Genomic DNA, 12,659 nt, shown 5'->3' on the forward strand with positions numbered 1-12,659 from the left:
TTTGTTTATTTGACTGTAGTGAAGAAGTGAAGAAGTGTGCACTTTGCAGCACTAAAATGAACAGAACCAAACAACTGAGAATATTCAAAATAAAATGTCCAACCCATTCTGCCAAGGATTGGACCAGGTGTTGACTAATACCAGCCTACCAGATTTCAGCCTACACAATATAAACCAATAGGACACAAGACAGAGCAAGCATACTGCAGAAAATCCATCTTGGATGACTTCACTCTAGATGACTTAAACAAGACTTCCAATTTTAGCTGTTATGCAACTGGCCTCTTGCAAAGCTCATCACAGAAATACAACCTGTGATAAGTAAATATTAGAGTAAAGAAATAGCAAAGCAAGGGTTGAAAAATCACCCATATTTCTCCTGAAACGAAGTATGAACTACCAAATACTTTCTGACCATGTGCATTTAATAATGACACAGTTTGGGAAACTGCACGCAAAACAGAAAACCACTGATTGCATAGCTTTCCCGCAAAATTTTATATAATTTGTATGCCACTGCATTAATAATTTTGGTATTTTCTCCCAACACATAAACGCAAGTACTTTCTGAAAACTTATCATTTGTGTGTCAGGCTCATAATTATTATCTTCAGGCTTGTTCTGGATTCTCTTGTTCATAAACATCCCCCCCCCCCTGCAAATATTCCACACAAGAGAAAAGCTGGGTGAAAGAGATCAGATGGTGGGCCATACCTCCGATGTATGCAACAGAGAAACCTCGGTTGGCTGTGTTCCTGTCTGTGTGAAGGACCAATAGCAGCTTGTTTCTACTGGATATAATAGGAGACAGCATTTCTCTCCCACACCACTTCCCCAGCAGAGACGCCTTCTCGGTGCCTCCATCAAACGCAGCCAGATGGTCATAATCACAGCCATCTGTCAGGCTGTTCCGCCCCTCCAGATCCAAGTCCAGGAAGAAGACTTTGATTCGATATCCTGGGGGCAGCTGGATGGCCCAGTGACACTTGATATTATTGGGGTAATAGTTGGGATACTGAGGGCTGGAGAAATTTCCTTTGACGGCTGTGTACACCTCCTGACATGCACCTGGTTACAGAACAAAGAGAGTGTGATACAATTCAGACAGCCCAAAGAATGAACTTTAATTTCTTGTAGTGCTGTGTAAGACATTCCTAAACACTTCTCTCTCTCCCACATCCCTCTCCCCAACCCAATGGGAAATGCAATTTCAACTTCTTAACCTCCCCCCGTCCCTTGGCTGTAGGGTAGCCACTTGCTCATCACCCTAAAGAGGAAATGCATCATCTAAAGAAGAGGTTTGCATAAAATCTGCATATGCTGATGTGTATGTATAGATTAGGGATGGGGAGAAATTGGATTCAGTTCACATTTAAACAATACAAGAACTGAACTGTAGCCATCCTCCAAAATTCACACTTCTCCAAGTTTTGCAATGCAATCCTACAAACAAGTACTGAACACAGAAATGCATACGACCACCAGGATAAAGTGTCCATATAAATGTATGCATTAGTGCATTTGATATATACCTACTGACATAGAATAACCTAACAGCATATTCCCTAGCCCATGTGTCCAATGGGAGACCTTTGTCCAAGCCCTATAGCAAAATCCCCAAGTCTGATGTAGAGCTGGCAAGCTCTTCTGGGAAAATGCACATTGTAAAGCTGTCCTGGGGCTAAAAAACTTCATAATACAGATAAGGATGGGAAAACCCCTGTACATAGAAAGGTAGTGCATCTGGGAGAACACCAAGGCACACCTTTTCTCCCTGACAGGCTAGCTTTCCTTAGGAATAAAGTTTTGTATGTTTGTGTTTAATGTGAGGCAGAAAACATGCAACCCTCTCCTGTATGTTTCATAGCTCCTGCAGGTTGTGCCCTTTTTTAAATGTGTAGATTAGTTCTATGCCTTAATTCTCACGCTCCTTTTGAATGTGGTGAAGTTGCCACAATGTGATTTTTACTAATCATTTTCTGTGGTTAACATTTCTTCTGAATATGTATTAGTGTGGTGAGATCTCAGATTTGCCACATCCTGGAGGCTGGTCAAACACCAAGGTTCTCCAGGATGTGGTAAATCTCAGATTTCATGATGTGGGATTGCATTCAGAAGAAATACTCAACAAGCAAAAAATTCCTTCCAGTAGCACCTTAAAGACCAACTAAGTTAGTTCTTGGTATGAGCTTTCGTGTGCATGCACATTTCTTCAGATACCGTATCTGAAGAAGTGTGCATGCACACGAAAGCTCATACCAAGAACTAACTTAGTTGGTCTTTAAGGTGCTACTGGAAGGAATTTTTTGACTATGGCAGACCAACACGGCTACCTATCTCAACTAGCAAACATATCTTCAAAATGAACATTAGAAACTGATGCAATATTGCCAAAACTTAGCATAGGGTGGATCCTATTGATTAGGAACATATCATAAAAGGTTTAAGATTTGCAAAGGCTGAAATACTAACTTCAGTTTTAAGCAATGCTAGTTTGTTAGCCTTACTGAGGTCAGGATCCATCTCTCAATTTATACAAAAGCTAAGGTTTTTTGAGGAATGAGAAAGATATATCCCATTTTTCCCTAGGCTGCTTCCACACCAAGCATTTTCTGAGAAAAGCTGCACTTGTTCATTCTCCTCTTAAGAGGCATCTGCATAAAAGTCAGGAACAAAGCAGACTCTTCCCAGATTTTCCCTGTTCAGCTACCATTTTGCTTCCAGAGCTCAGAAATTGACTATAAAACAAACAAACAGTGGGATAGCTGCAGAATCTCCCATGGTGCAAATGGCCTATCACACAGCTGTTCAGTCGGTTTTGGAGCCAGTTATGGCCTCCTTGCATTTCTCTAGCAATTTCCTTCTCTATGGTCTGTCTTTCCTCTCTAGAAATCAACTCTGCCACTTTAACCTTTCCCTTTCTGAAGAGCACTGTCACTATACTGCATCCATATTTTTTTCTTCCCCTCTTTGCAGTGTAGTGGTGCTGGAGTGAGGGAAGAGGAAGCATTTAGCCCTTTTGCCCATACCAGAATCCCAATGATAATCATGTCCTGAAACATTTGGGGCCGAATTAAGTGAGGCTTCCCTCTTGCTCACACAATGTTATTTGGATTCCAGAAGCTTAGAAGCCGAGTTGGCATTCCACTTCCAGCTTAAAGTAGAACCAGCAATATTTAGGTGCTGCTAAAATTTCCATGTCTGGAAGGACCCCAGGATGATTTCCTGTGCTAACAGAGACTCCACAAAACTTTCCATGCCTCTGCTCACTTGATATTGGCATAAGGTAAAGGTAAAATTGTCTTCCATACCTGAAAAGAAATATGCTTTGAAGCCTCTGCCTGCAATGTTAAAGTCTGATTTGAACACAACCAGCAGTTCCTGTGCAGAAGAGATGTCCGGAGGCTTCACATGCCCACAAAAGTGACCAAGGAGTGTATCCCCCATAGTTGGCCCATCAAAGATGGCCACATAATCAAAATTGCACTGCTCACTGTTTTCCATCTGGAAGTCCACAAAAATCAGTTTGATGACAGAATTTGAAGTTGCCTGGATGACCCAATGGCATTCGGCATTGTTGGGGTAATTCTCGGGGTAATCGGGGCTTGTTATTGATCCTGAGAGGCCGGTGAGCACCCCCCCACAAACATCTGGAAGCAAGAAATCATAACATATTAAAATGAGAGAGAGGTTACAATTCAAGTTGCATTTACATCACACGACTTTCCTCAAAGCATCTTAGGAAGTGTAGTTTACCTCTCACTGAGGTAAAATTCCCAGCACTCTTAACAGACGAAAGTCCCCGGGATTCCTTGGGGGAAGTCATGTGCTTTAACGGCGTTTTAAATATATGGTGTGCATGCAGCCCCAGAAACAGGGGTGTAGCTAGCTGCTCCGGTATCTGGAGCGGTAGGTGCGGGGCGAGCCACCCACAGAGGGGTGGGGCGATCCGCGCATGGAGTCCGCCTGGCGGAAGCAAGTCCCACGTTGCCGTTTCAGGTAGTGCGGGGGCCCAGCCACTGTGCCACTCCCAGGAGAGACAAGTGGTTCAGGTGCACTGCAGGCCAGGCCCTGTGGTAAGTGCCACCCCCCACGGTGTGCCATTTTGTCACCCCCTCAGGGATGACACCTGGGGAGACTGCCCCCCCGCGCCCCCCCATCCTACGCCCCTGCCCAGAAAAGGGACATAAATTATGTCATACAGATCTCCATCTTTCAAAGCAATAAAAAGAACCAAAACAAGGCACGTGAAAACTGGAAAAGTATAGAAAATGAGGACAGATAGTGGTTCCAAAGAGAGAAGTAAGGTTATAGGCCCTGCCATTTCAAACGAGAGAGAAAGTGATGCAGTGAGAGGAGACACAGTGAGTGCTCCCAGACTACCTTCATTGTATCTTCACTGTTGATTTGTTTGCAGGGAGATTAGATAAGTTTATTTAATGAGCATTAGTTCTGGTTTCATTGCAGAAGGGTTAGATGACATTGTATCAACGCAAGTGTCAACCGACACTTCCCAGTGCATTTCCCCTCACTTTCCTTACAGAAAAAAAATCTGATCTTTAGGGGAAGCGGGTTTGTTGTGCAAGACTCCCCCCAAACAACTGTAATTGTCCAACCTGAATCTGCCTTTTAGCCTCCAAAAGTGACAGTCTGGAGCTAGTAGAGAAGACTAGATCCAATGCATATGTGTGTATGTAGGTACTGAAGAATGAAATGAAATGAATGAGAAGAATGAGATGAAAAAGAATCAGCATGCACGGGGTGTACGGGCTTCCTTTTCCACCATGTTTCTAGGCACAGGTCTCAAACTGCTGCTTCTTCTGACTCGGCGTTAAAGAGCAGGATTTTGTGTGGAAAGCACTGGGGCAAAAGAACAAGCACTTGGTCACAGCACTTTGAAGTGCAGACTTGTACCTAAAATGCATGGGACAAGATGTAAGTGTGGGTGGTCCCTTGGATTTCTCAGATCAAATGAGTTTCCAGGTTGTGGGAGGCCTAGAAGATCTCACACATATAAAGGAGGAGGCCTCATGACTCCATGAAGTTTGAGAAACATTGCTTTGAATGGTGGTCATTCACCATCATTTTACAAAACAAAACACTATTAACAAAAGCCACAGGCACTTTGTGCTTGCTGACATAGGTTGCTGTTTTGAAACTGCTTACTCTGGGGTAGCCTTACTGAAACCAACAGGGTTTTCTAAGTTGGAACTGGTTTGCAAATCACAGCCTAAGTTCCCATTGTGAGGTCAATTTCTGCTTCCAATTACGCCAAGAAGCAATAAAACTGTAAAGAGAGAGCAGAATTAAGTTTGCAAACCCTTTCCTGCCAGTGCAGGCCCCTGAGACGGAAAGAATCCAATGTTACTACTCCTGAATCCTTCTGTGGCTGTTCAGGAAAAACCCTTGAGAAGAAAATACATTTCTACTTGCAATCTCTGCACATTATTTTCTTGAAATCACCAGGAGTAAGCATAATAAATCTCAGTTGCTCCATGATGCCACTTTTATAGACCCATCCTGTAGCTTGATTACAGTTTAATATGAAAAGGGAAATGTAAGAGCTTTTAAAGGAAGTCTAAGCAAGGATTTCTAAATGCTCTGGAAATCTGTATCTAAAGATAATTGATAAGCAAAATTTAAACTAAATTTTAAACTGCCCTTCTTCAGTTAGCCTCACCTGCACCTGGTAGTAACTGATTGGGGAAGTGTGGTATACCACTGCAGTGTAATATATTGGATTCTGTCTGCAGAGAACCACACTAAGTTCCCCACTCAGCCATGAAGCTGAATGACGTTGGTCTAGTCACTCACTCTCATATAGACCAACTCAGTCACACCAAGTCCAGACATGCAAGGTGCACTTTCAAGGTCTGCAAGGACAGTTGCCTGAGCTGGAGAAACTGGAGATACAGCCAGGTCGATGCACTGCTCCGTTGACTACACCAAGGTAGAAATCTAGGCTCCTAAATATGTATACCAGGCAGGCCAGGTCAACACAGAGACTTTGTAATGCCTGCCAGTCACAGGAACTGATGCTGCACACCTCTTTTCTTCTGCACCAGAATGAAACTTTGAGACCTGAGCATCTACAGACCTCAGAAGTTCTCTGGGGTAGGTCCCAGAAAAGAACTTGTGTCCCTGGCAGCCACCACCTTCCCCCTGCAGCCTGTGCACTTTTATTTTTGCTCTCTGAGCTCAAGTACCCTCTCAGTATATTAGCCAGTTTCTTGCCTTGCTTCACTCTCTCACCGCTCTACACGACGAGGCATGTTTTCTCCTCTATATCTGGCTCTTCATGCTTGCTGACTCTGTTTGTACAGTAAGGCACACTGTGTTTGTTCTTTATAGGCCTATTACACTTCCCAATCGTTGTTTGCTTGCTACTTCACTTTTGACTCCTCTTTTCTCCTCTGTTTTACCTGTTCTTTTCCTTCACTAGCTCTCACGTTGTTTGTTTTGATTGCCTAAAGTGGTATTGACCCCCGCCTGTCTTTATAATCACAGATTTGCCTTGTGCCTTAATGAGTAGCTTCAGCTCTATTGGCCAGCTTAGACATTGTACTTGCTGCTGAATTTTCCCTAGAGCTCCACTCTTGTAAAGGCTTATTCCTCCTAAGAGGCTCTGAATCTGTAAGGTGGTGCTGTGTCCCCTGATGTACAACACAGCATGACATATACATGGTCTTGCCTAATGTTGACTGACATTTCTTTTCTGTAAATACGTTTTAATGTAATGTTGATGTATTTTTTGTATATCACTTTGTGAAGGTTGCAAGAAAGACGTCCATAGAAATAGTTCGAATAAATAAACAATTCTCTCTTTTGTAGAGAAGCTGCAACTGAATCCCATTCTAACCTTTTTGGTAAACTGCAGAGAATCCCTGGCTGGCCACATGGTTATCCGAGTGGAATATTACAGTCATGATGTTCCAAGATGAGGTAAATGGTGGAGGAAAACTTGTGCCACAGAATTTTCCTAGGAGGTTGCCTTGGTCTTCCGAGATCCCGTTGTAAATCATGAGGTAGTCAAATTCACAGTTGTCATGGTATTCCAGGTCAAAGTGATGAAAGGTGAGCAGAACAGAGGATCCTTCTGTTACCACAATGAGCCACATGCAATCTGTATCATACGGGTAGAGTCCAGGGAAATTCGGGCTTGAGACGTTGCCATGTGGCGCTGAGAGGACACCACCACATTTGATGCCTAGAGAAAACATAAACATTTGAAGGTCAACTTTGACTAAGCAGCCACTGTAGCTTACTGGATCTATAAGCAACAACTTGAAGAAATATATAGCGGTGTAAGTCCCCACCCCCAAACTCCAAAATTTATTTCTGAATGTGGCTTTGTCTTTTCTTCTTCTGCACAATGCTGTTCTCCCTAATGCCTTTCTCCTGCTTACCCAAGGAGCATTCATTTGACCATCTTTGCTTGTTGAAGTCAATTAAGACATATTGAACCAATCTTGTGAACAGTTTGATGTGTGTCCAGATAGTGATTCAACGCACTACAATGTAGTATTATTGCCCACTTTGCTAATATTAGTTGGTTATTTTACATGCTTTACATGAACTGTAATCCGCTCAAGAATTTCTGAGACTAGGCAGACTCAAATAAAATCTAAATAACTGCCACAGGCAAAGAAATCCTCTGTCCTTCCTAACCTTTTACAATCAGTGTGTAATGCATTGTTATCAGACACTATAATAGACCACAGGGCAAGATCTACAGCTAGTAGATAGATAGATAATATAAGCCAGCATCGTATACATTCCTTTACCACATAAAGTTTAAAGGTAAAGGTACCCCTGACCGTTAGGTCCAGTCATGGACAACTCTGCGGTTGTGGCACTCATCTTGCTCTATAGGCTGAGGGAGCTGGTGTTTGTCCGCAGACAGCTTCCAGGTCATGTGGCCAGCATGACTAAGGAGCTTCTGGCACACAGCGCACAGAAACTCTGTTTACCTTCCTGCCGGAGCGGTACCTATTTATCTACTTGCACTTTGGTGTGCTTTTGAACTGCTAGGTTGGCAGGAGCTGAGACTGAACAACGGGAGCTCCCCCTATTGCGGGGATTCGAACCGCCAACCTTCTGATTGGCAAGCCCAAGAGGCTCTGTGGTTTAGAGTTAGACCACGGTTATACACAGTGGAAAGCATCTCATTCCTGCATAAATCTAAGAGAATGAATAATTTCATATTATCTTTCACTGGAATATGCAGCATATCTAGCAAGGTTCTGTTGCCCAGCTCATTTTGGAGGGAATCTGGGCGTGTCGTGAAGATCATAGCTGCAGAGAGCTATGGAGTTGAATGGAAGAAAACAAAAACTTTGGTCAAGATTGGGGGAAGCGTACCTAAATTGACAATAGCATTGTTTTAAAATCTGAAATTAAGTGGTAAGGAGGAGGAAGGTCTACTTCAAAACTGAGTATCTTCTTCTCAAATGCAGCTGCAGGTCCATAGAATTTAGAAATAGAATCCATTGGAAAGTATTAGTCACCCTGTCTTTCTTCACACAATTTCAGCTTCTCACTAAGAACTTTAACCCTACTCAACTGGGCCTGCTAGTTACCCTAAACCTGTTTATATGCCTACAGTGAAAATTGAAAAGAAAGAATGAGAAATACTGTTCTAGCACACCGCTATAAACATGGTTCTAAGCACACAAAAACAGCTCTATTGAAATCAGCTAATCTTTGCCCTCTGTTGTTGTTCTCAAAGCACATACACTGCTGCAGCAGACCCATTCTTCTCAGTAGGACTATTGGGTGACTTGAAGCTTCCACCCTGTCAACCTGATCCAGAAAATACTTGTGGATGCAAGAGTTCAGAGATGTATACAGTTCTATGTTAATTCCAGTGGAGGAAGCTTGAACCCACACTTCCTTTGCCCACTTGGACCCGCTGCCTCCATTACATGAGTTATGGGCATCCTACGTACAAGAGATCCATGTATGCATCTGATTGAGGTATGGATACAAGGAAGTCCTAGCTTAAAAAAATATGCAGTGTATACAGGGAGCAGATTACGGAAAGATTTGTAAAAGAAGCACCATCAATACACAGCACATTGCAAGTGCACCATGACAACTAATGTTCTAGAGTTAGCACCCTACATGATCATGGGAAGCAAAGCAAAGGCAGTCCATTTAAAAAAGATGCACGATTTTGCAAATGGGCCCAGAACACAGCCCCCCAAATGCCTTACCTTACCTTTCTTGGCGTTTATCCCATTCGCTGCGCACAAGAAAGTTATTGTCACAAGGTGTTGGAGAAGCATCTGCTGCATCCTTTGACACAGCTATGAAGAGACAAATGGACCCAGTGCCAGAAAACAGCAGAAGTATACTCAATGCAGCCTATCTGAGAGGGAAAAAATAGCTGGAGGCCTGTCGAATTAATAATGGAATGAATAATTCATTGCTTGTTTGAATTAGTAACCTGATCTGTTCTTTGCTTCCTTCACTCGGTTTTAACGATCTGGATCAAATGTCCCTAGGATTTACACTGTACCAGGTACCTTGTCAATACACTATATTTGGAAGTGATGTTAATGGTTGGGATATGGTGCATAACTGCAGTAAGTCAGTGCTGACAATATGCCCTGAAGGGCTCGTGAAAATAATTTAGTTCACCACGCAAGATAGGGAACCAAATTAGGAATTTCAGATTTTACATGGAAATGTATCTGGGGAATTAGCTTGATTTTAAAATATGGGGCCTGCTGTACAAAGCCAGTAGCTGATAAAAGAAAGAGAAATATGGGACAGATTTTTAGATTTTGATGAGCTGAACCATACTAAAGGATTGAGGTGCTTTTTAGTTCCCTAATTACTGTTTGGATGGTGAACTGCATATCACAACCCTTTAAAGGGTCTCTTCAGACTGGTGGGCATGTTTGTTTTCGCAGATATATTCTGCAGCATCTCATTGACACAATAATTGTGCATTAGTAGTGGGATCATCCACACATCATTCCACTTTGTTCATTGTTCTGTGATGCTTCCACAGTGTTATTGCGTTATTGTCATGTTCGCAGTGGTACTATAGTGCAACAAAAGCTAGTCAGTCTAGCTTCTCTGTAGGGAGGGAGTTTCAGAGTCTGGGAGCAGCCACCGAGAAGGCCTTCTCTGGTGTCCACACCAAGTGTGCCTATGAGGATGGTGGGACTGAGAGAAGAGCTTTCCTTAAAGATCTCAAAACCCAAGCAAATTCGCATTGGAGAATATGGTCTTTCAGATGACTTGGACCTAAGCTGCCTCAGGTGTCAAAGAGGTGTGTCTTCAGCATTATCCAAAAACTGCATTGTGTAGATGCCACAGTGGGATTGCCACAGAGAATGCCCTCTCCCACATTGCCACCACCCCATACATCTAATAAGGCAGAAGGGGCTCCCCTCTGAGATCTTAACAACCAGGTGGGCCTACATGAAGTTTGGGGCCAAAGTTGTTTAGGGCTTTAAACACTAAATGTGAATAATGTCATCAATGTCCTTACCCCATTACTATTGGTTCCCCACTGGCACTACCTTAAACTCTCAGGAATTTATGCCTATTGTCTGAAATTTAAGCTTAGAAAGGGGAACATGGCAGTAAGACCACTGGGCAAGTTTTACAGTAGTACCTCTGGTTACGTACTTAATTCGTTCTAGAGGTCCGTTATTAACCTGAAACTGTTCTTAACCTGAAGCACCACTTTAGCTAATGGGGCCTCCTGCTGCTGCTGCACCGCCGCTGCATGATTTCTGTTCTCATCCTGAAGTAAAGTTCTTAACCCGAGGTACTATTTCTGGGTTAGTGGCGTCTGTAACCTGAAGCATATGTAACCCGAGGTACTACTGTATACTGGTGAGAAGGAATGTAACTTTTGACTAGCAGGCTTACATTTTGAACAAAGAAGGTGGAATTAAAACTATTTCCTTCTGTCTTTCTCTCTGCCTCCTCTGTTGTGAAAAATAAAATTAAATACGAGTCTTATTTACCTCTGGATTTATGGAGAGCGGGATAAATCAACATTGAAGTCAAAATAAATAGCTGGTAGAGTGACAGCAACCTGTTTGTACATGCTGGAAGGACTCATGTGAAATACATGCAGCACTGATCAATATTTAACATCTACTTTTCCAAAGTGCTCACACCATCTTTAAGAGGCACTACCAAGGAAATGTTTCGGTTTGACAGCCTTCTCTTCTTTAATTAACTGTAAGTTGGGAGCATTTTAAAAGAAACTATCTAGAAGAAGGAGTGTAGACTCACTGTGTAGGCATAAGGATTTTTAGATAATCAGACCCTAATTGAGCTAACTAAATTTAGTTTATGCTTAAGCCTCAATTACATGTTAGTGGTTAATTTAAATCCCATTGATTTCAATTGTACTTAAACACAACTAGCTTTAGCTAAGATGGAGACCTCAGTCTTTTGCCGTGAGTGTTAACCTGTAACATTTACTGTTTTCCTCTATCCCAAATGTATTGTTGCATTTACTGTACCATGATTAATACAGTGTTCATTCAAGACTTAGGGTAAGATTCAAGGGACGGAGATACAGGACGATGAAGACAAGAACAAGCCATCTTAAGAACAGCTTCTTCCCCAGAGCGATCTCGGCCCTGAATGGGAAGCCTGGACTTTGAAAGTCATCTAATCTTCCTTGCTGTTTTATACTGTATTGTTTTAATTAGTGTTTTTATAGTTGATTTGATTTTGTGTGGAGTGCCCTACCTGGGTGGATGGAGCAGCCAAGTAATTTCGTTGTCCCCGAGAGGGGGCAATGACAATAAAGATATTATTATTATTATTATTATTATTAAAAAAAAGTTGATCTGCTCAACCAGGAAAAGACTTGAATTTGACTGACGCGATTTTAAATTTACATCTTTGGAATAATTATTATACTCGGGCTCTACAGTGTAGATTTGGGCTAAATATTTAGAGGATTTGTGGGACCACACCTGAAAAACAACAACGCAGGAGTAGCAGTGCTTTGATGAATCCCTAACTTATGTTGGATTTAACTTGGTCCAGTCACTACCTATAGAAAATGCGTACTGCATACAAATGATGGCCTTTGGAGCTGTTGCACAGGGTTTTCTGCACTGATGCAGTAGGAGAGCATATGCTATCCAGAAGGAAATAGGAAAGCAATTTCGAAAAATCATTTGAATCTAAAACGAATATAAAAGTAATCTGCAGTCCTATATACACTTAATCCAAAAGTAAGCCCCAGTAAACATAGGGGGACCTATTTCTGAGTAACAATGAGTACGATTGAACTACAATATTTTCAATAAGCTGTGGTGATTTGAGGAGAGTATCCACTGTAGGCCATTCTCCTCTACAGTGCTACCTCAGGTTAAGTACTTAATTCGTTCCGGAGGTCCGTTCTTAACCTGAAACTGTTCTTAACCTGAAACACCACTTTAGCTAATGGGGCCTCCTGCTGCTGCTGCGCCGCCGGAGCACGATTTCTGTTCTCATCCTGAAGCAAAATTCTTAACCCAAGGTACTATTTATGGGTTAGCGGAGTCTGTAACCTGAAGCGCATGTAACCCGAGGTACCACTGTGCAGCCAGCAGGACTCTAAATGTTGTCCAACAGGAGAGGAGAAAGGAATCTAGAGAGCAATGATGTTGTCCTATCTCTGTATCGGGGGG

General features: G+C 42.5%; 1 protein-coding gene across 4 annotated transcripts in view; it reads right to left on the minus strand.

Moving 5' to 3' along the window:
- The window catches only part of CDCP2 (CUB domain containing protein 2), a 34,318-nt gene that overhangs the window by 10,719 nt on the left and 10,940 nt on the right, over positions 1 to 12,659 (minus strand). The window contains exons 1-4 of one of the 4 annotated variants that reach the window (XM_083510105.1): positions 9,221 to 10,022; positions 6,860 to 7,207; positions 3,312 to 3,650; positions 715 to 1,068 (exon numbers count right to left, since the gene is read on the minus strand). In XM_083510105.1, coding sequence (XP_083366231.1) covers positions 715 to 1,068; positions 3,312 to 3,650; positions 6,860 to 7,207; positions 9,221 to 9,296 — 1,117 coding nt within the window. In that variant the 5' untranslated portion in view covers positions 9,297 to 10,022. Of the gene's footprint in view, positions 1 to 714; positions 1,069 to 3,311; positions 3,651 to 6,859; positions 8,105 to 9,215; positions 10,023 to 12,659 lie in introns of those variants that run through there. The other 3 variants (XM_083510106.1, XM_083510104.1, XM_083510107.1) reach the window with 3 other exon arrangements.

Source organism: Podarcis liolepis, assembly GCF_965112155.1.
Source record: "Podarcis liolepis genome assembly, chromosome: 6".
NCBI classification, from domain to species: domain Eukaryota; kingdom Metazoa; phylum Chordata; class Lepidosauria; order Squamata; family Lacertidae; genus Podarcis; species Podarcis liolepis.